The 20,952-nt window shown below is 61.0% G+C and overlaps 1 protein-coding gene across 1 annotated transcript in view; it reads left to right on the top strand.

Annotated features, from left to right (window-relative positions):
• Positions 1–20,952, top strand: part of DLGAP2 (DLG associated protein 2) — a 69,250-nt gene that overhangs the window by 27,463 nt on the left and 20,835 nt on the right. Inside the window, exons 4-7 of the mRNA XM_081085080.1 lie at positions 1,744–1,891; positions 4,080–4,299; positions 15,578–15,921; positions 16,922–16,963. Coding sequence (XP_080941206.1) covers positions 1,744–1,891; positions 4,080–4,299; positions 15,578–15,921; positions 16,922–16,963 — 754 coding nt within the window. The remainder of the gene's footprint in view (positions 1–1,743; positions 1,892–4,079; positions 4,300–15,577; positions 15,922–16,921; positions 16,964–20,952) is intronic.

Raw genomic sequence — 20,952 nt, 5'->3', positions numbered from 1 at the left:
CGGCCCTCCCCGATGGGGTTCCTGTGGAGGCAGGCGGTCGGGACCGTGTGAAATTCCCACCAGGCGGCCAGGGCACGGCATGTGCCAGACGCAGCTGCCGTCTGCGTTTAAGAGAAACTCAGACTCGCTCTCTGCGGTGGCTGCTTTTCTGTAGGTGGCATTGTCCCGTTTGGGGATAAAGGGAATCCTTGGGAGTGAGAGGGGATCCTAAACACAGGACCCCAATCCTAGCGAATCAAATGTAAATGCCACCCCAGCCACGGCGCCGGCACGGGCTGCTCACCGCGGCCCCACAGCGGAGGCGTGCCTCAGCCTCTCGGGCGGGGAGGCACCTGTTACCTGAGACCGTTAACATGATGGGCGGCTCCGTTAACCAGGCGTGAGCGCTATTCGGTGGAAAATATAAGGGCTCGGGACTAACCTATAGAAACGCAAGGTCTGGGAGCAGCATTTCAAGGACACGCGGGAGGCGACGCAAGATGCAGAAAAGTTTGTGTTTTCCAAAAGCAAAGGTGAGCCAAGAGCCCACGAGTCAGCGCAGCCACCTGAGCCCCTGCACCAAACACACACACGCACACATGCACACGCGAGGCGGGCTGCGATCCACATGGTCCACAGGAGCCCCCACACGTGGCCGAGTCCTGGGGACCGATGGGCATTTTGCTGCTTCCACGGACTCTGGCCACTTCCGTGTGGGGACAGCCAGTGGCTGCGTGTGGGCGTCTTCCTGCCCTCAGCCCTGTGTGCTCAGTGGTTAGAGTATCGGCCCTCAGTCTGAGGGGTTGCAGGTTCAATTCCGGTCAAGGGCATGTACCTTGGTCGCAGGCTTGATCCCCAGCCCTGGTTGGGCGTGAGCAGGAGGCAGCCAATAGATGTGTCTCTTTCACATCCATGGCTCTCGCTGTCTCTCCGCCTCCCCCCCACCCCACCTCCCTTCCACTCTCCTCAAAAGTCAGTGGAAATACATCCTCAAGTGAGGATTAACCACAACAAAAGAGTTTACTTTGCATAGCAAGGCACATGCCTACTGGCCGATGTGGAGCCAGAATCAGCCCCTGATGTTGGTCCCCGTGTTCCTGCGCCGGCTGTGCCGGGACCTGACCCAGCCTTTCCGCTGCGGGAAGGTTGTCAGCAGAACTGGAAGGGACCCCGCCAGCCGGAGAGTTAAGCTCAGCCGACACTCACGCTGCCGGGGCGCCCTCCCCTTTCCACACACTCTCTACGTTTTACCAACGAGCAGGAAGGGAGACGGGGAGAACCTGTTTTTTGGGGGGTCTGGGCGAGACGGGCCATATGATGATGAAGTGGCTTTAATTTCTCAGTCTGCTCCTCTCTGCCCGGGTCGCAGAGGCTGGGCACCTTCGCATAAATTGAGACTGAAGGCGAGCCTTTTGTGCTTTTGTTTTCCGGGGTCGGTAACGTCGCCCAAAGCCGGCGTGGTTTTTATGAGATTTTCAGGACGTTTGGCTTCAGCTCAGTTCATTTTCATTCAGCACTTTCTTAAGAATGCTCATTTCCTGCCCGGCCATAAAATGTCAGGATGCGAAGCAATTTTGCAAATAGCCTCCCTCTCACGCTGGGCGCAATTCATATTTGTCGATGCGAACCTGGCGAGTGTCTGCATGAGGCAGAGGCATCCGTCCACATGGAGGTTCGGGTTGTGCTCAGCCTCGGTTCCATCGCGCCCCCTGCCCCTCCCGTGCTGTTCACGCAGCCCCTTTTCTCTCGCTCCTTCCCTTGCAGCCAGAGCTACCTGCAAGCCGCCAGCGACGGGCCTGCCGGCCACGGCCTGGACCCCTCTGCCAACTACAACTCCCCGAAGTTTCGTTCCAGGAACCAGAGCTACATGAGGGCGGTCAGCATGCTGAGCCAGGCCAGCTGTGTGAGCCAGGTGGGGACCCCTTGCCACCCCTCGGCCCCTAGGCCCCGTCTCTAAAGCTGTGTTGTCCCCAGGAGTCTTCCTGCCAGGGTGACAGCCCCCCACCCCCCCACCCATGTCTGGGGGAGGCCAGGAGAAGACGGGCAGTTGCCTGCCACAGGTTACCGGCCTGGGGCCTTCCTGAGGTGCAGTTGTCCTGACATTTATGACTGTGATGCTTACATTGATCTCTTCTGGGTAAGGAAGGACGGACCAGCAGCCCATCTCAGCCCCTTGCTGCTAAGTTAGCTCACACTGTCTTCCTTTCCCCAGTGAAACGGGCCAGGGGCAGCCTGATGGTGCCACATCCTCCCCGTGGCATGCCTCTCTGAAAAGGTCACGTGCGGTGACCTCCGGGGAGCCCATCGTTGTCCCGCCCTTTCCTCACCTGCAGCCCTCCCATCTCCCCAATGCTCTGGGCCGTGGCTCCTTCCCTAGAGCACTTTGAGTTGCGTTCCCGAGTGGGTGGGTCACAGAGGAGGTGTGGGACGCTGCGAACCACACCGACCTTTCCCCACTGACGCCCTCGGGGACGCCCCCAGGACCGAGCCGCGGTCTGACTGCCCACGGGGAGCCCTTTCCACTTCCGACGCTCCCTCGCGCTCGGGGACAATCGGCTCGCGGCAGGCAGGTCATTTCTGTCCTTTCTCGACCAATTCGAGACCCTTCTCCACCACCTCCCGTTTGTCTGGGAAGAGTCCCATTCACGCTGGAACCCCGCTGAGGAGCTGCGGCTGGCACATCAGCCGGACATTCCTCTCCTAAACTGCGCTCTTTGTCGGACGCACGCGCAGGTTTAACCCCCTCGCAAAGGAGGGCGCCTGGCCCGCTGGGCTGGCGGAGGTTCCCACGCTTCCCTCCTGAGTCCCTGCCCTTCCTCCCACCCCGGCCTCCTCCACCTGGTCTCAGCCCCGCGTTCACTCTGTTAGATTTCCAGGGAAAGCCTCCCGATTTGGCTCGTGGGCCACATGAGCGTGTTACCCCCTAAAGACCTGGGGCCGTGTCACCTGCCCTCCACGAGGCCCAGGGCCCAGCCTGCCTCTGCCCCAGGATCCCCCACTATCCCAGCCCCGACCATTTCTTAAAATACAGGTGGGCTCAGCCGGGCTGCCTCAGTGGTTGAGCATCAACCGATGAACCAGGAGGTCACAGTTCGATTCCCTATCAGGCCACATGCCCAGGCTGCGGGCTCGAACCCCAGTGGGGGGCGTGCAGGAGGCAGCCGATCCAGGATTCTCTCTCATCATGGATGTTCCTATCTCCCTCTCCCTTCCTGTCTGGAATCAATAAAAACATATTTTAAAATAATAACGTGCAGTTGGAACTTTCAGAGTCCCAGGTGACTCCACACCTGGCAGGCAAATCGCAGACTTGGAGATCATCACCTGCTGAACTCCAAATGAAGTGAGGGCGCTCATGTCACAGGCCGAGGAAGAAAATGGGGGGGGGCGGGGGGAGGCAGAATGAGGTGATGGCCCTGGTGGAGGGCAGACAGACCCCCCTAGCCATCGGCTCCTGCTGCTGCCTGGGGACAGGACGAGCTTATTGACAAACGGGCTTGGTCTCCATGGCAACGAGGAGAGGCAGAGGAAGTAGCTTGTAGTTTGAACTTGGCCTTTGAAGCAGGTACTGTGCTAACTTTTCAACGCAGCCTCTCGAACGCAGTCACACCTGCCGGCCACCCTTGAAGCATCGGCTTGGGGTCCGCAGGACGCCCCGGCCGGCTCGGAACTGGCCGCTTGCCTTTGAGTTTAGTAGGAAATAGCCCACCCTAGCGGGTTTGGCTGTGGCTAGAACGTCGGTCTGTGGACTGAAGGACTCCGGGTTTGATTCTGGTCAAGGGCACACGCCCGGGTTGCAGGCTCCATCCCCGGCCCAGGTCCGGCCTAGTGTGGGAGGCAACCCATCAGCGTGTCTCCCACATCGATGTCTGTCTCCCCCTCCCTCCCACTCTCTCTAAAATCCATGGAAAATACCCTCGGGGAGGATTAACAACAACAGCGATCACCCAGAGAGCTCTTTCCCGAGCTGACGTCGGGCGCTGATGTCACACTCCCCGTGCTGGGCGTGGGACACTCCCCGGAAGCCGGTGGGTTCCGGGCCCGCGGGCCTGGGTGTGCGTGGCGGGTCTCGCCACCGACCGCGCCCTTGCCCGTTGCAGATGAGCGAGGCGGAGGTCAACGGGCAGTTCGAGTCGGTGTGCGAGTCCGTCTTCGGCGAGGTGGAGTCACAGGCCATGGACGCCCTGGACCTGCCCGGCTGCTTCCGGACGCGCAGCCACAGCTACCTGCGCGCCATCCAAGCCGGCTACTCCCAGGACGACGAATGTCTCCCCGCGCTGACGCCCTCCCACGTCACCTCCACCATCCGGTCCACGGCAGGTGAGGACGCGCTGGCGGCGCCCCGGGTGGGACACGGGGGGCATCTATCCCTGGAAAGGGGGCCCCTCGCGGCCGGGATGGTCTAGTCTCAGACGCTGGTAACTGTCCCTCCTGCTTATGTAAGGTGGTCCTGACTGCGATGGCATTTTGAAACGTTTCTTTCATAGGTGACTTTTCTTTCTTCTAAGAATGAAATCCATAGTTGTCAAGGTTTTAAAAATAATCAAGTCTGCCTGGCCCGGAGGGCTCAGTTGGCCGGGTGTTTGTGCCTGCACAGGAGGTCAGGGTTCGATTCCTGGTCAGGGCACAGGCCCGGGTTATGGGCTCCATCCCCAGTGTAGGGCGTGCAGGAGGCAGCCGATCCATGATTCTCTCTCATCGTGGATGTTTCTCTCTCTCTCTCTCCTTCTCCGGGCCCCTCTCTGAAATCAATAAAAATATATATATTTTTTTAAAAGAAAGACGTGTAAGCACTACTAATTAGAAGACGATTGCTTTTTAAATGTCAGAGTTTAGTCGATTGCCGCAAAGCCCGCGGGTGCACAGGTACGGGGGCGCCTATGTGGCCACGTCCAGCCCGCGTCTCCGCCGCTCGGTAAGCGAGCCCATAAACGTGATTCATTGCCGCAAGCAGACCGGGCGCCGTGTAAATTCTCCGGTCGTCTTTGGGCTCCGCGGATCCAATGTCACTGTTTCCTTCCGTTCTATGGCAGCCACATCCACCCCGGAAAATTTACCGCCTGAGCCGCACCGCACGGCTCATATTTTTCCGTGCTGTCATATTTCTATAACACGATGAATAGCCATGGCCCGGAGGAGCCCGTAAAGCAGAGCAGGCGATAAAATTCCACGAGCTGCCCGTGCGGCGGAGCCGGCCGCTCAGGAGTTCGCCGCGCTGACGAGCGAGGTGACTGGAATACATGAGGCTTGGGACACAGCAACCGGTCAGACAAACCAAGGGTGTTCTCAGAAGCCCTGGGACGCAAGGCGTTTGTGATCACCTGCGCTGGGAGCCAGAGTGGGGCCAGGAGTCAGGGACAGAGCAGTGACAGGGGCAGAGTGGGGACAGGGCCAGGGACAGAGCGGGGCCAGGGACAGGGCCAGGGACAGGGCCAGAGCAGGGACAGGGACAGAGCGGGGACAGGGCCAGGGCCAGGGACAGAGTGGGGACAGGGACAGGGACAGGGACAGAGCAGGGACAGGGACAGGGACAGAGCGGGGACAGGGACAGGGACAGAGTAGGGACAGGGACAGTGTGGGGACAGGGACAGGGACAGGGACAGAGTAGGGATAGGGACAGGGACAGAGTGGGGACAGGGACAGGGACAGAGTAGGGACAAGGACAGAGTAGGGACGGGGACAGGGACAGAGCGGGGACAGGGACAGGGACAGGGACAGAGTGGGGACAGGGACAGGGACAGAGCGGGGACAGGGACAGAGCGGGGACAGGGACAGAGTGGGGACAGGGATAGGGATAGGGACAGAGTGGGGGCAGGGATAGGGACAGGGACAGAGCGGGGACAGGGACAGGGACAGGGACAGAGTGGGGACAGGGACAGGGACAGAGCGGGGACAGGGACAGAGCGGGGACAGGGACAGAGTGGGGACAGGGATAGGGATAGGGACAGAGTGGGGGCAGGGATAGGGACAGGGACAGAGTGGGGGCAGGGACAGGGACAGGGACAGAGCGGGGACAGGGACAGGGACAGAGCGGGGACAGGGACAGGGACAGAGTGGGGACAGGGACAGGGACAGAGTGGGGACAGGGACAGGGACAGGGACAGAGTAGGGACAGGGACAGAGTAGGGACGGGGACAGGGACAGAGCAGGGACAGAGTGGGGACAGGGACAGAGCGGGGACAGGGACAGGGACAGGGACAGAGTAGGGACAGGGACAGAGTAGGGACGGGGACAGGGACAGAGCAGGGACAGAGTGGGGACAGGGACAGAGTGGGGACAGGGACGGGGACAGAGCGGGGACAGGGACAGGGACAGGGACAGAGTAGGGACAGGGACAGGGACAGAGTGGGGACAGGGACAGGGACAGAGTGGGGACAGGGACAGGGACAGAGCGGGGACAGGGACAGGGACAGGGACAGAGCGGGGACTGAGTGGGGACAGGGACAGGGACAGGGACAGAGTAGGGACAGGGACAGGGACAGAGCGGGGACAGGGACAGGGACAGAGCGGGGACAGGGACAGGGACAGAGTAGGGACAGGGACAGGGACAGAGCGGGGACAGGGACAGGGACAGAGTGGGGACAGGGACAGGGACAGGGACAGAGCGGGGACAGGGACAGGGACAGAGCGGGGACTGAGCGTGGACAGGGACGGGGACAGGGACAGAGTAGGGACAGGGACAGGGACAGAGCGGGGACAGGGACAGGGACAGAGTAGGGACAGGGACAGGGACAGAATGGGGACAGGGACAGAGCGGGGACAGGGACAGAGCGGGGACAGGGACAGAGCAGGGACAGGGACAGAGCAGGGACAGGGACAGGGACAGACTGGGGACAGGGACAGAGCGGGGACAGGGACAGAGCAGGGACAGGGACAGGGACAGACCGGGGACAGGGACAGGGCAGGGCCCAGGAAGCGGTATCGCTGGACCAGAATCAGAGCCTCTTGTTCGCATGGAAAAGGCTTCAGCCAGACTTGGGGGAGGTCTCGGGGATTACAAACTAAGAATTTGTGCCGCTGGGAGGGCCTGGACTAACTGGCTCCCTTTTAAAAATGTTTTTATTGGTTTTTAGAGAGAGAGAGAGGGAGAGGGAGCGAGAGATAGAAACATCAATGACGAGAGAGGATCATCGTGGATCCGCTACCTCCTGCACGGCCCACACTGCGGATCAAGCCCGCAACCCAGGCCTGTGCCCTGACCAGGAATCGAACCGTGACCTCCTGGTTCACAGGTTGATGCTCAGCCACTGAGTCTTGCTGGCTGGTCTGTTAAATATTTACAGCGCGGCTTTCCGAAGTGGAATCGGACGGCATGCCACCGTCGTCTGCTTACTAAGAGTGTGAGAAGTGCCAAAGAAATGACAAGTCGCTACTGAAAAAGGCAGAAAGACACCAGCACGGGGAGGGCCTCGCACTGCGCAGGGCACACGGGCCGAGAGCGTCCCAGTGCAGGCGAGACGGGACGTCCCGTCAGTGGTTTTGTGTTAACATACGTGGGAGATCGGATTCTAACCTGACGTGTCATGGCCGTCCTTTGTCGATGTGTGTGTGTGACGGGGATGGAGACGATTCTGACAAATTGTTTTCCTTATGGTTCTAGCACTAGCTCCTGAAAATAACTCCCTAACAAGAGTTGTTTTCAAAGACAGTCACAGTGGTGACTTTGGAAAATAGGGTTTATTGAAATGTTTCTTTTTGCAGAAGAAAAAGTGGGTGTGACTAGTTAAATGTTAAAATAGATGCATGGGAGGCCTTTGTTAAGAATTCGGGAATATGAGATAAACGTCTCTAGGACGTCCCCCCAAAAATGTGTACGCACACTTTGAAAAATTACAAAGGCAGTGTTTACTGAAATACGTTTCCTTTCGGGCCGGCCTGTGTGGGCCAGTGGTTGAGCCTTGACCTAGGAACCCAGGTCCGTTCCCCGTCAGGGCACAGGCCCGGGGTGCGGGCTCCATCCCCAGGTGGGGCGTGAACAGGAGGCAGCCGGCCCATGATTCTCCCTCATCGTTGATGATTCTATCTCTCCCTTCCTCTCTGAAATCAATAAAAATATGTTTAAAAACCAAGAAAAATACATTGCATTTTCACAGTTGAGCTCTCAGGTGCTGGCGTGCGTCCACTTTGGGGGGACCCTGTATTTGGGGCGCCCACAGGCAGGTGCTGCTGGCGGACGTTCGCTGGCCTGGGGTCTTCACACCCGTTTCTCACTCAGCCCTCGGGGCCCCTGGAGGCTCAGCCGAATCGGCCTGTTTTCTCATCTAATCTGCAGCCCCGCCGGGTCCAGCACCCGCTGCTCAGCAACACGCCCCCCTCCTTGCACCGTGGACAGCTGGGTGTCCTCTCCTTAGACGGAGGGGCTCGGAACGCACCTCACCTTCATTTCACACGCGGCGGCTTCCTCGCACGCGCAGTGACGGACGGGGCAGATGCACTTGTCGAAATGTGCACTTCACCCGATTTTTCAAGGGCAGGAGCCGTGTGGGTGCCGTGGAGGAAAATGCCAGAAAATTGGATTATAATGATTTTGCTCCGGGTCAGAAATTTTCTCAGCATATGTCACAGCGGATTCGCGGAGTCATTAAAACAAAGGGAAAACGCGGGCGCGGGTGGCGAGCAAACAGCCAGGACTCATCCCGTGGTATCGTTCCCGTGTCGGGAGCAGCCTGTCTCTCCAGGGAACGTGACAGTCCCGGTGTCGGGTAACCTGGGGCCCCGGGAGGCCGCCCTCCTCAGCGCCAGGTGCAGGCCTCTCCCCGGGCCCCCCTCCCCGGGCCTCCCACACCCACCCTCCCTCCAGCGTGTGATTCAGAGCATCTTCCCATCCGAGTCCTGAATGTTACTCACCTTCAAAGGCCTTTTGCCATGGAGGTGCCGCCCCAGGACAGGGAGTAGGACCTGCACTCAGGGGTGGGGCATTCCATGATAACGGGGTCACAGTGACGCCGTGTGAGGGCACGGCAAATGGATGGATGGGGGGGAACCCACCCAAGGCCAGCACGGATGCAGCTCAGACAGACAGAAGCCTGGGTCGGGCCCACTGCTCCTAGGCCCTCGAAGCTAAGCCTCGTCATGAGTCCACGTTCATGACGTGACCCCGAATTCAGGCGCAGCTGCCTGTGGCCGGCTCTGGGCTTCCCGCCTGTGGCGTCTCCTCGGGAAGCCGAGACCCGACCCCTTCAGCAGGAGGCTGTGGGTGCCTGAGGCCCGGCGCCTCGCGGGGGAGCCAGAACAGTCCCGCCGAGTGCAGGCAGGACCCCCTCCGCCCCTTCCCTGGCGGCCGCCGGCTTCCTGGCTGCAGGAGGAGGCGTCTGCTTGGCCGGCACAGACCTGGGGCTACGATCCCAGCGGGCGCCGCGCAGAGCGCCCCCCGCCGGGAGCTCGGGTTGATGGGCGCAGCCCCGCCAGCCAGCGTCTGAGGGCTCTCTCCCCAGGACGACCCCAGGACGCGTGTGCAGGAGCCGCGGGAGGGCGTGGTCCGTGTTTGGGGGGACCCACGGCTGCGTGCTCCTCTCCGTGACAGTCACTTGAGATTGCGACGACGTCGTCCCCACGGCAGGTTCGGGCCGTCCCACGTGCTCACCGGCCCTCGTGGGAGAGGCAGGCGAGACTTAGGCTGCATCCACTGAGCGCGTGTGAGAGGGAACACGTCACCAGTTAGGGATCGTCTCTACCCGGCAGGTAGCCCTGTGAGAGGCACCGCCCGCCCACACCAGCGAGGCGCTGGGACAGGACAGCCCCGAGCGGGGGGAGGCTGCCCCCGCCTCGATCCCTGTCTTCTCATACGGATGCATTTCTACGACAGACCTTGACTGTGCTGTGAAAGCCGATTTATTAAAGCAGTTGGAGCAGCATCTTCATTCAAGAAGGAAGGCAGATACACCTGCACGTCCGGCTTATGAAGCACAGCCTAGGGTCAGGGTCAGGGTTGGGGTCAGGGTCAGGGTCAGGGTCAGGCGCTCAGCTAATCTGAAGGGCGAGTTGGGTCACACACCCTCCTGTCTTCGGGGTCCACAATCCCCTGATGAACACGTTGGTGCAGATGAATTCCCGGTCCCTGGTGACTTAGTGGCGGCCTTCCCAGAATTCCTGAGAGGCACCTGCAACCTGATCTTGCCAAGCCCGAGGCCGCTGGCTTCTCTGCTGAGGGAGGAAAACGGCCCTTTTCCCTCCCCTCCCTCTCCCCCTCCCCCTGCCCCTCCCCTCCCCCTCCCCCTTCCCTTCCCCCTCCCCTCCCCCTGTGCATTCTCTCCTCAGGAGGTTTTAGCCATTTGCCCGGGTGCTGGGCTGGGGGAGATGATGGCTTGTTGGTCCAGGCTGGCTGCACGTTGCCCACACGGATGGGCTTGTGTCCACTTTCTCTCCTGCCTCAGTGTCCCTGCCCCTCCTGCCCTGGGACCTGTCACAGCCCTGGCTTTGTTACGTCACTGATTGTTGCAATGGAAGGTCATTTTCGTCTCCTTGAATAAAGAGACAGTAGTAACCCCGCATGGGTTTTTTTTTTTACTTTTTTTTTATTGATTTTAAAGAGGAAGGGAGAGGGGGAGATAGAAACATCATGATGAGAGGGAATCATTGATTGGCTGCCTCCTGCAGGCCTCCTACTGCCCTGACCGGGAATGGAACCGTGACCTCCAACCGTGACCTCCTGGTTCGTAGGTCTGTGCTCGGCCACTGAGCCACGCGGGCCGGGCTCAGCTAAGTTTAAAGCGTCGCATTCCTGGAGACTGGACAGTCCACATGTGTCCCACTGGACAGTTACTGCTGGGGGGACGGGGGTGGGGGAGGCACACTCTGCATCCTGCCTCCCTGGGTGCCTCGCCCTCGTGCTCTCCAGCCTGGCATGGCCTGGCCCTGTGAACGTCCTGCACTGAGGCCGCCTCGCGGCTCCTCACGGCCTTCAAAGCCGCTGCATTCTCAGGTTTTCTCCAGAAAATCCGCGTCCTCCTCCCGTCATGTGGTCTCACTAATGTTCGCAGGGAAGACAGGAAGTGTCTCGCACCGTGAACAGCCGCGGTCACTTTGTTCCGTCGGGAGACGCGAACAGCCAGTGGCTCATTAACACACGTGAAACCCGTCCCAGTGGTGCAGGCGGCCTTAGGGAAACCTGTGGGTGGGGCTGTGTCCTGTCCGTCACACGTACACGTGGAGCCGACAGTGATCACCGTGTCAGGCGGGACCGTCCCAGGCTGAGCCTGTGCCCTCCGCGTTGCTCGGCTTCTCCAGCCCGCAGACGCGCGCAGGCAGGCGCAGGTTTGATTGCCATAATTCCTCTCACGCTGTCATCTTTCAAGTCCTAATTAAGAGCGTGCAGTGGGTCTGAGCGGGGCTGTTACATTCACACAGAGCTCCGCTGCGTTCAAATGCATTGCATCTTGATTGCGGATTTGTGCCTCCTACGGTCCGAGGCTAATTTTTGGGTTTCCTTTTTGGCTTGCAAATGACTGCCAGGACGGAGTCCAGACGCTCGCCGCATTCCAGGTGCCGGCGGTAATTAGGCGTGTGGTTAACCTAGCGATGTATTCACCGAGATGGCTCCGTCATGGGGAATACGGGCCGGCAGCCTCTGTTGCATCTGGACAGTTAGCTGGTCTCAACGTGTGTCCCCACATTCTCCTGCCATAGACGTGCCAGTCCAGCCCCTCGCAGACCTAAAAGCACGTCCTGAGGGTCACGGTCATTGGCTCTGGGTCTCGGTGGGACAGACGGGAAGAGGCGCACTGGCATCTGCTTTGCATCGCCAGTCCCTCTGGAGCGCCTGGGAGATTGGGCTGCGGGCTGTCAGCACAGCAGCTGGGCTGTGACTGGCTTAGCCATCTGGCCGGTAGGGGTGTTGGAGGGGCAGCGTACGATGCGGCCTTGTGCACACGATGGAGATAAATCTGCGAGTTTGGGCGCAGCGTCCTCCCGAGAGCATCCTCCCTACAGCATCGCCCCTGACATTGTCCCCCGACAGCATCCCCCCAAAAGCGTCCCCAGTCAGTGTCCCCAACAGTGTCCCCCGACAGCATCCCCCCAAAAGCGTCCCCAGACAGTGTCCCCCTGACAGTGTTGCAGCTGCAGCCTCTGACTTGCCGCCTGGCAGTGCCCTGGACGCGGGGCTTGGAGAGCCTCCTCAGAGGGGTCCCGTGGCACCCCTCAACCCCACCAACGCCGGGAAGGACGCCGTGCCTGGCCCAGGCCTCCGTCTGCCGACAGGGAAGGACTAGCCGCCTGGGCACCGTGTCCCTTCAGCATCTCCCGCTCCACTTCACAGTGTCCCGGAGACCGCCCTGAGGGGGACCCCCACGGCTCCTCCGTGGTGAGCAGGGAGCTGACCTCTCCTGTGGGACAGGCTCAGAGGAGGCCCTGAGCGAGCTGCGCCCCCACCCCTCGCTTCAGGCGACTCTCAGCAGCTGACCTGGTCTCCGGACTGACCGGCCGTGGGGTTGGCAAGCGCGGTGCATTCTCCCCTCTCCCTGCAGGGCGCAGCCACTGGGGAGCCAGCAGGGGTGCGCGTGGCATCGTGCACACGGCATCCTGCACACACGGCGGGGAAGTCAGCGACAGGCGTTAAAGCCAGAAGGACGCTCATCTACGCCGGGACTCACATAAAAATAAAAGTAGCCGAGGCAGCCCTGGCCAGTTTTCTTAGTGGTTAGAGCGTCTGCCTGCGGACCTACGGGTTGCGGGTTCAGTTTCCCATCAAGGGCAAATACCTGGGTTGCAGGTTCGAACCCATGCTTGTGGGCAGCAGCCAATCGATGTGCCTCTCCCACAGCGATGTTTCTCCCTCTCCCCCTCGCCCCCCTCCCTTCTACTCTTTCTAAAAATCAACAGAAAATATATCCTCCAGTGGGATTAACAACAACAACAAAAACCCCGCTGGTGTGCTCCGTGGTTGGGCGTCAATCTGGGACCCAGGAGGTCAGGGCTCCATGCCCAGTCAGGGCACAGGCCTAGGTTGCGGGCTCGACCCCCAGTGTGGGACTTGCAGGAGGCAGCCCCTCAATGATTCTCTCTCAGCACTGATGTTTCTATCTCTCTCTTCCTTCTCTGAAACCAATAAAAGATATATATATATATTAAAAAAATAAAATGTTAAGAAAATAGAGTAGTCAGGTCGTCAGCTACTTTAAGGTCTTAAGTAATCATTTAATTTTTTATTTCAAAATCACTCGATCGCTCATCGTTAAATTAACCTGATGTGATGCTTGGGGATCCCTGTCTCTGTGGATCCGTCTGCTCCCTGAGGACGCAGGAGCCCCAGTAGAATTCTGCTGCTGAATTGAGTTGAATCTCCGTGGCGTTTAATGGCTGCCTGGCGTACGCGGAGCCAATGGCAGCGGCCCTGCGGTGACGGATGCTTCCGGCTTCGATGATGTATTCTCGCTCTGTGTTCACACGCACAGAACGGAGACAATTACTTTTGCCCAAACTGCTCAACTGAATAATTGAATGTTTTTCCTGAATGTGCGAAATGATTTTTTAAATTGTTCATTTGAGTCCGTGGCGGCAAATTAACGCGATCAGACGGTCGTTTTTTATTCTTTCTCTCCCGTGCTCTGCGCCTCCAGTCCTCTCCGCAAGGAGCCTCTTAGGAAGGGCGGTCCCGCGGGGCCGAGGCCCCCACACGGGTGGCCAGAGAGGGCGGCTGAGTAGTGAGTGAGCGGAGGAAGGCTCGGCGTCCCGCTCGTCTTGGAAGATCCCGTGCCCGTGTTTAGCTTTCGGTCCCCGGGGTATCTATGTGCCGCGATTCTTTACTCGGGACTAATGCCTGTGACTTCATCGTTAAATCAAGAAAATCCAAAAACATTCCGTTAACCGGGAGTGGAAAGTGATTTATTGTTGTGCTATCAACAGGCCCGTTCCAGGGCACGGGCCCCTGTGAGCAACATGGGAACATGCAGGGTGCGTGTTACATGCCCGTCCGACACCTTCACATACAAGCCCCTCTCGGCTTCCGCATCACAGGGGAGAGGGGGCTGCGGCTGGTGCCTGGACGTCACGCGTGTCTCTAAATCCGTTTCTTTAATTTGTATCAAACGTCTTCTTCTCAAGCACCTCGTGTCGGTTATTTATTTCTACTAAATCCACGTGTCGGTTTCTCCGTGGGGCCCGTGTGTAAATAGAAACACTTCTCGTGTCCATTCGAGAATTTCCCCTCCACGTCCAGCACCGGGGAGCCGATCGGCCGGCTCCTGGCCTGGCCCCCCCGCCTGGCGCCCGCGGCCACAGCTGAGCGGCCACCTCCTCCTCCCCTGTCTGTCCGCAGGTGGCCAGAGAGGGGAGGAGGGCAGTGCCGACACCACCACCACCCGGCTGACCCGGAACAAAAGCAGCCTTGCTTCTCCAAACCCGGAGAATCATGCCTTGACCGGCCCGTGCCCAACCGTGTGCCTAGGGAGGCGGATCCATGTCAGGGGAGAAAGTGTTGTTGTTTTAATACATATTTTTTCATTCAGAGAAGAAGGGAGAAGAGAGAGAGAGAAACATCAATGAGGAGAGAGCATCATGGACGGGCTGCCTCCTGCGCACACACCCCCTCCTGGGGATGGAGCCCGCACCCGGGCGTGTGCCCTGACCGGGAATGGAACCCTGACCTCCTGGTTCATAGGTCGATGCTCAACCACTGAGCCGCACCGGCCGGACCCTCCGTTATTGAAATGCTCACCCATCGTAAGCACTTTCAGGTGACACAGGGAACTGGGAGAGAAAACAGTCACCCTGGACCCTGCCTGGCAGGTGTAGATAGCTCACCTTCCCACAAATCTATCTTAATCTCTATGCAATTTAGTATTTCCTGCTTTTCTTTAAAACTATATAGATAGATAGATTTCCCATTGATTTTTAGGGAGAGTGGAAGAGGGAGAGAAAGACAGAGAGAAACATCGATTTGAGAGAAGCACATCGATTGGTTGCCTCCTGCATGAGCTCTGACCAGGGCCCGGGCTGGGGAGGAGCCTGCAACCCAGGTATGTGCCCTTGACTGGAATCGAACCCAGGACCCTTTGGTCCTCAGGCCGACGCTCTAGCCCAGGGGTGGGCAAACTTTTTGACTCGAGGGCCCCAATGGGTTCTTAAACTGGACCGGAGGCCGGAACAAAAGCACGGATGGAGTGTTTGTGTGAACTAATATAAATTCAAAGTAAACATCATTACATAACAGGGTACGGTCTTTTTTTTTCAATAGTTTTATTCATTTCAAACGGGCCGGATCCGGCCCGCGGGCCGTAGTTTGCCCATGGCTGCTCTAGCCACTGGGCCGCACCAGCTTGGGCAGAATTTCCCGGCTTTTCAAGGGTCTCATGAAGTGAGCCTTTCCCCGTGATGCTGTGACCGGGTGAGAATCGGGGCGTGACTGCCTCCGTCCGCGGCCGGAGTCACTGAGCGCGGGCCAGGGTGGGTCTCGGCGTGTGGATCACACTGTGGGAAGTTCCCGTGTCCCGTCTCGGAGCGCGGCGCTTCCTGCAATGACCGCAAGTCCCGGGGCCGGACGCTGGGAGGGGCTCGCTAGCGGGTCGCGGGCAGGGAACACGCGGCCGCCGTGGACTGCCCTCCGAACGGGGGGAGGCGGCGAGCGCGCCTTTGCTGACCTGGCCTCTCGTGTGTCTTGCAGCCGCCGTCTCCTACGCCAACTACAAGAAGACGCCGCCGCCCGTGCCCCCCCGGACCACCTCCAGGCCCCTCATCTCGGTGACGGCCCAGAGCAGCACCGAGTCCACGCAGGACGCCTACCAGGAGGGCCGCGCCCAGAGGGGCTCCCCGTGGGCCCAGGACGGCCGCGGCCTCTACAACTCCACCGACAGCCTGGACAGCACCAAGGCCCTGAGCCTGGCCCTGGAGACGGCCGCCCAGCGCCACGCCGCCGACGGCCCGAGCCCGGGGCGCGGGGACAAGGCCATCCTGACGTCCAAGGCCGAGGAGTTCCTCCGGGGCCGGCTCACCTCCATCGGCATCCAGGTAGCCGCTCGCTGCCGCCACGGGAATGGGGGTCACGTAGAGGCAGACACAGCCGGGCCCGTCTCGTGGAGCCGCGGCCTCAGGGCTGGGACGCCAGGCGGGTCTCGTCCCCATTGGCAGCCGCAGGTGCATGAATACGCCCCCTCCCCCACCCCGAGGGGCCATCCCTGACCCAGGCCTGCCCTGCTGCCCGAAGGCCTCCTCCCCTCCCCTCCCTTTTCTCCTCTCCCTCCCCTCCCCTTCCTTCCCCTCCCCTTCCCGACCCGGGGCATGGTCTAGGGGCCATCAACTGCTGGGAGAGCAAGGAGTTGGGTTATTTCTTGTTGAAGAAGGAATTTCTTGTCCTGTTCTTGCAAAGCTTGTTAGCCTTGCAGCCAGCCCGGGGCGGGGGGGTGTGGGGGTGTGGGAGCCCCAGACAGAGAGAGGAGGCCTTGGCTCTGACCCAGGCTGGTGCCCACGGCCACTCCCACGTGGGTCGCCCAGGCTCCTGCACCAGACAGGACGCTCCGGGGCTTTTGTGTGGCCACGACGAGTGCCACGTCCCGTGGTTTCAGACCACGGAGGGCCCGGCGCCCACCCAGGATGCAGACCTCAGAGCAGGCGGCCCATCTGCCCCTGACTCTGTCCAGGGCGTCCATCCCCGTGCGTGGGAGGGGCGGGCGCGGGGCAGACACCTAAGCCCGGGTCCCAGCCCGGGAGCTGCAGGGCCGTGGCTGCCCGAGGAGACGCCCTGACCTGTCCCCGTGACCACCCCGCTCACCGTGGCGTGGTAGGAGCAGCCCCGCGCCCTGTGCAGACAGGTTCCGCTGACTCCGTCACTCCCTGTTCGGCCTGAGTCCAGCAGACGTTTTAAAAGTCGGGGCTTCCCTCCCGGGGCTGAGGGCACAGAGCTGTGGCCCCGAGAGCGAGGGGCGCGCAGGCATCGGGACGGGAGCGGCTGGGAGGCCCGCGGCCGGTCCGCGAGCCGGGTCCCCACACTGTGGTTCGTTGTTTTGTTTAGGATTCTGAGTTCCCAGAGCGTCAACCATACCCAAGGTCGGATGTAAGTACCAGCGCTCACAGCCCCGTCCGCATGAACTTACCTCCTTCCCAGACTCCAGCGACAGCTGTCACCCCAGTCCTGACGCTGAGTGCCAGGCACTGTGCTGGGAGCCCATCCCTGCGGGGACCCCCACCCCCAGCACCCCACCCCCAACCCCGTGTGCGATCTGCTCCAGGTATGAGGACTAAGACCGGCTCACACAGTCCGGTAACTTCCTGCGGCCACAGCACAGCCCACAGGGTTGTGGGTCACGTTTCAAGAGAAGACTTGTGAGGGCCCCGTCACAGCAGATTACCCGGCCCCCACTCCCCTTCCCCCCACACACACACACATCACCCCAGGAGCTCCTGACGCCTCCTCTCACCCCCGTCCCACCCGCCTCTGCCCCACCCGCTAACACGCAGTCACACAGCTCTCTCCCCAGACGCCTTTCTGGATGCCGCCCTCCCCCCCCCCCCCCCGACTGTGTGTTCCATGATGGCCGGCTGGGTCTCCCACCTCATGGCCACCCGGCGCCTAGCACAGTGCCTGGCACGTAGCGCGTGCTCGGTCAGTGTTGGATGAGTGAGTGGACAGGGCGTGGACGGGGCGTGGATGGTGAAGATGAGTGTGAAGCAGGACGCCCGTATGTACGGGATTCAGTGAGAACAGTGCGCAGTCCGCGTGAGCTCGCGGAGGAGCTACGGGCAGACGGAAGTGCACTCACAGCCACGGAAATGCATTGTCACAGACCCTGGTGTTTGGGTCAAGAAGAGGCCGAGATGGAAACTGATGGGGGTGGGAGCCAAGCAGGGAGCAGAGAAAAGCAACAGGCGGTCGCCAGTGACGAGTTCCCGTGGGGGCTTCGCAGACGCTAGGACGGCTGAGGCGTCCCTGTCCTCAGGCCCAGTCACAGCATTGACAGGGACGCCACGCCACGTGCCCTGCCCACCACATGCCCACCCTCCCATAACCCCGGGCGCCGGGCGCTATCGCGGGGAAACCGAGGCTCGGGTGAGTGACTCGCCTCAGGGCGCATGGCCAGCGGGGTCCAGGCCTCGCTGAAGCCAGGAGGGTCAGGTCTCGCCATGGGCCCCTCCTCCCCAGGAGGAGGCATGGATGAGCTGAGGCGGCGTGTCCCCAGGGCTGCGCTCCGGGCAGGGGCGCTCTATCCGCAGCTGGTAGACGGCTAGCATGCGATGTGCTTGGCCTCCCTGGGCAGGCGGTGCCCCCGATCACTTCACCCCTGGAGCGCTGCTGCCGGGAGCTTGGGGAGCGTGGTCCCCACGCACACACACAGCAGGGAGCCTCAGGGTGTGGTCAGTGTCCCTCCCAGAGCAGGGCCACACCCTGCAGAAGCCCAGGCCCTGAGCGAGGCTGCGTACAGTCCTGGCAGCCTCGGTGCAGCTCATCGCGGGCCCCTTCTGCTCGGGTCTGCAGGGCTGGGCATGGTGGCTGGGCCGTGGCACCTGGGCCGTGGCAGCTGGGTGTGGCTATTGGGCCTTGGCACCTGGCTGTGGCTTCTTGGCCATGGCAGCTGGGCCGTGTCTGCTGGGCCATGGTGGATGGGCTGTGGCAGCTGGACTGTGGCTGCTGGGCCGTGGCAGCTGGGCTGTGGCTGCTGGACCATGGCGATGGGCTGTGACTGCAGGGCCCTTTCCCTTGTGCAGCCTGGCCGGTGTCTGCCGTTGTCCTGAGCCGCCCTCACTCTCCTCATGACAGTCGGGACATCAACTATTTTCTTTGTGTTTGTTTTTTTTGTTATGTGCAACTTTGTTGTTGTAGAGGTTTTACTTGTCCTGTGTGTGTGTGCGTGTGCGTGTGTGTGCATGTGTGTGATTCTCTGTGTGCATGTGTCTGTGTGTGCACATGTGTGTGCGTGTGTGTGTGCGCGCGCGTGTGTGCGAAACTGTCAGAAGGGTTGCCGGAGCCCCGGTCCCGCAGTAGGGCTGAAATCCAGGACCTTCAGGCACCTGCCCAGCCCATCTCTAAGGTGGGACGGGCTCCCTGCGCCCTCCGCAGGTGCGAGCCCAGAAGCCTTCCACCCTTCACGTTGAGACCCCCCAAAGCCCTGGTCCCTGCTGGGATCCCAGTTGGCCCGTCAACCAGAGCTGAGCCCCCCACAGTGCAGTGCGGAGTGGGGAGCACCTCCTGGCCATGGGGGCGTGGGATGGGTCCCTGAGGAGCGTGCGGGGACTGTATCAGAGCCACGCCTGCCTGGCTGTGTGCAGGCTGGGCAGGCGGAGCGGAGTGAGCGGGGCTGAGAGCACGGACCTGCGGCTGAGCTCGGGAGGCTCTGGGCCCGTCCCCCAGAGACCAGGGTCTCAGATGACAGCTCATCAGCCCTGACGTCCTGCAGATCCAGGCCACACACGAGACAGGGCCCGGGCACACGGGCCTGTCCTAACATGCACGCACATATACACATGTGTGGGCACTTGTGGGCACATACATGCACAACCATGGGCACATGTATGTGTATGTGTGTGCACACACATGCACATGCACACACTCCCCCCCAAAAAAAAAAACAAAAACCACTCCTGTTTCTTAAACACGTCAGGTTCAGGGTTGTCCTCCCTCCCACTTGCCACCGGCATTCACTCAGGAGCTGCTCTGTCCATGGTGGGGGGTGGGGGGGTGAGCGCTCTGGGTCCCAGGGGCCTGCACAGCCTCTGCGAAGGCGCCCACCGCTCCCCTAGGGGACGGTCCCCATGCATCCGTGAGCCGCACACACAGCCGCATGGCGCTCGCTCAGCACGTGGGGGTTTCACTGACTCACCTTCCTCCTCTGGGTCCAGGACACGGTGGGTCCAGTGGAAATGAAGACAAGCGTGTGTTTCTCAAAACGGAAATGCGTGCGCATCGCACCCGGAATTTCCTCCTGGAAGAGTCCCCTGATTTCCTTCCCGCGTGTGAGGGAAGTTCCTCTCCCTGACGCTGCTGTTTCTGTCTGCAGGAAGCTGCCGCTCCCGGGTCTCTGAGACGGGGGGACAGTGAGCTGCCCGGGCCGGGTGTGCTTATCACACGCCCTCCAGCCCTTCCTTGTTCTTCCGAGCGGTCCTCCCTGAACCCAGTGCCCACGTCACGGCCGCCCGGCCGTCTGAGCCCGAGGCCAGAGGTCAGGGGACAGTCTCTGTGGACACACGCGGGTCTGGCTCCGCGGCCAGGGCCTCGCACCGCTCCAGCGAGCCGTCCATGCCCTCGTTTCCGAGATCAGAGAGAATGGCCTGTGCCTGGGGCCCCCAGCCACACAGGATCCGACCGCCCCGAAAGCGACCCTTTCCCTCTAGAAACAGTAGAATTCGCAGGGAGAACCCGTGCCGACCGGAGAAGAGAAGAAGAACCCTGTGGTTGTGTTTAGCTGCATTTGTACCGTGTGTGTGAGCGTCCGTGAGTGTGTGTCTGTGGGTCAGTGTCAATCCACGTCGTGTCCTAAGCATCCCGGGTGGTCCAGCCATGGCCACGGCCACTTCGGAGGCACATGCTGTGCCGTGAGTCACCGTCACGTCCCACATGTCGGTCCGCGTGCCCCCTGCTGCCCCTGCTGTGCCCGCCGTCCCCACCCTGTGTAAACATGCTGCGGTGACTGCCTCCCACAGGCAGGACGCACGGCCGTTCCTTCAGACAGAGCCCTACACGTGGGCGAAGGGAGGCACGCCCGCTGGGCACTTAGGATGCAGGCAGAGCGCCGCCCGGTACGGAAACCGCTGGACGCATCCCTGTGGACTGAGTCCCTGGGCAGCGGTCCAGTGGACAATCGCCACCAACATTGCTCCCTGTTAGCCTCTGACCGGCCCCACAGGCCGGGAATGTACTCATGGGAGTTGCGTGCATGCCACACGCAGACGCGTGCTCACAGCAGCAGCTGTGTAACCGGAGGTCACCCTCATCCCTGCACGGAAGACGAGTGAGCAAATGGGTTCTGCTCACGAAACGCCATCCCACGCAGCGACGGGGCAGGCAGCGGCGTTCCCCCGGGGCCGGGACAGCATCCCGCGCGCCCCCGC

The sequence above is a fragment of the Myotis nattereri genome, assembly GCF_964212035.1.
Source record: "Myotis nattereri genome assembly, chromosome: 2".
Taxonomy (NCBI): Eukaryota; Metazoa; Chordata; class Mammalia; order Chiroptera; family Vespertilionidae; genus Myotis; species Myotis nattereri.
The sequence above is the reverse complement of the archived record's forward strand: the minus strand, read 5'-3'. Positions and strand labels throughout refer to the sequence as shown.